Source organism: Capsicum annuum, chromosome 4, assembly GCF_002878395.1.
Source record: "Capsicum annuum cultivar UCD-10X-F1 chromosome 4, UCD10Xv1.1, whole genome shotgun sequence".
NCBI lineage: Eukaryota > Viridiplantae > Streptophyta > Magnoliopsida > Solanales > Solanaceae > Capsicum > Capsicum annuum.
The window spans coordinates 155,956,718-155,958,247 of NC_061114.1; the positions used below are offsets into that span (position 1 = coordinate 155,956,718).

The 1,530-nt window shown below is 43.9% G+C and overlaps 1 protein-coding gene across 1 annotated transcript; it reads left to right on the plus strand.

Moving 5' to 3' along the window:
• Positions 1 to 267: 267 nt before the first annotated feature.
• LOC107868910 (craniofacial development protein 2-like) lies at positions 268 to 1,277 on the plus strand. Its single transcript, XM_047411615.1, has 2 exons — positions 268 to 582; positions 999 to 1,277. Exons 1-2 carry the CDS (start codon positions 268 to 270, stop codon positions 1,275 to 1,277), a joined length of 594 nt encoding a protein of 197 aa, XP_047267571.1.
• The last annotated feature ends 253 nt before the right edge of the window (positions 1,278 to 1,530 follow it).

The following is a 1,530-nucleotide window of genomic DNA, read 5'->3' on the forward strand; positions in this document are numbered from 1 at the left end:
CAGGAAAGGGTTTTAGAGGTAGGATAGAGGCAAGAAAAGATAGGTTGAGTGTAGGGTCTTGGAACATTGGGACCCTTCAGGGTAAAGTCTGTCGAGTTGGTAAAGATTCTTAAGAAGAGGAGGATTAATATTGCGTGTGTTCAGGAGACTGGGTGGGTAAGATCTAAGGCAAGGGATGTGGATGGGTACAAGCTTTGGTACTCCAGGAGTGAGATGCGTCAGAATGATGTCGGCATCTTAGTGGATAAGGAGCTTAGAGGATAGGTAATGGAGGTTAAGAGAGTCAGTGATAGGCTAATGAAGATTAAGTTGGTCATTGGAGGTTTTACGCTGCATGTGTACAGTGTTTATGCACCACAGGTATGCTTGGAAGAGAAAGTGAAGGCAAGATTTTGGGAGAATTTAGATGAGGTGGTGAGAAGCGTGCCTATCTCAAAGAAGATAGTCATAACAGGGGACTTCAATGGGCACATTGGGATCCTACCAGAAGTCTATGATGATATGCATAGTGATTTTGGTTTTGGTGTTAGAAATGGTGAGGGTACGGCTCTGTTGGAGTTTTTGAGGGCCTTCAAGATGGTGGTAGTGAATTCGATCTTTCCAAAGAAGGAGGATCACCTGATTACCTTCCAAAGCACAATATCCAAAACTCAGATTAACTTTTTATTTCTTAGGAAGTGAGATAGGGTATTATGTAAGGACTGTAAAGTCATTTTGAGTGAGCACCTTTTGACCCAGCACAGGCTGATTGTGATAGACTTGTCTATCAAGAAGAGCAAGAGGAGAAGGACTGGGAAGGTTCGACTTAGAATTAAGTGGGTAGATTGACGTCAGCTAGTGCATTGGAGATAGGGGAAAAGGTAGTGGGAATGGGGGTATGGGAGTGCAGGGGGGACATTGATGTCATGTAGGATAGGGCTTCCAGCTACATCACGGAGACTGATAGAGAAGTGTTGTGTGTTTCGAGGGATCGGGCACGTCGCCATATGGGGGACTAGTGGTGGAATGAAGAAGTGAAGAAAAAAGTAGAGGTTAAGAAGGGGGTGTATGTTAAGTTGATTGAGAGTAAAGATGAAGAGGAGAAACAGGTGAATAGAAAGGTTTACAAAGTAGCAAGAAAGGTGGCTAAGTTAGCAGTTACAGCTGCTAAGTCAGCAACATTAGAGAGCTTATATGCGGGGTTAAAAGAGAAAGACAAGGAAAAGAGGTTGCTCAGGATCGCTAAGGTTAGGGATCGGAAGGGTCATGACCTCGATCTAGTGAATTGCATTAAATGATAGAATTGTAATGTTTTGGTGGAGGATGTGCACATTAAGAAAAGATGGAAGGAGTACTTTCATAGACTTTTAAATGAGGAGGGGATAAAGGCATTGAGTTAGGTGAGCTGGAGCACTCGGGGGAGAGTCATGATTTCAGTTACTGTAGGCATTTTAAGGTTGAGGAGGCTAGAGAGGCTATTAGTAGGATGCGGAGAGGTAGGGCGACGGGTCCTGATGAGATTTTAGTGGATTTTTGGAAGTTTGCTGGTGG

Bases quoted from the DNA above. Each gene is read 5' to 3' on its own strand.
- LOC107868910 (XM_047411615.1), top strand. From the start codon at position 268: ATGGAGGTTAAGAGAGTCAGTGATAGGCTAATGAAGATTAAGTTGGTC. The intron at 583-998 runs GTAGTGAATTCG...ATGGGGGACTAG, and splicing joins TGAGGGCCTTCAAGATGGTG to TGGTGGAATGAAGAAGTGAA.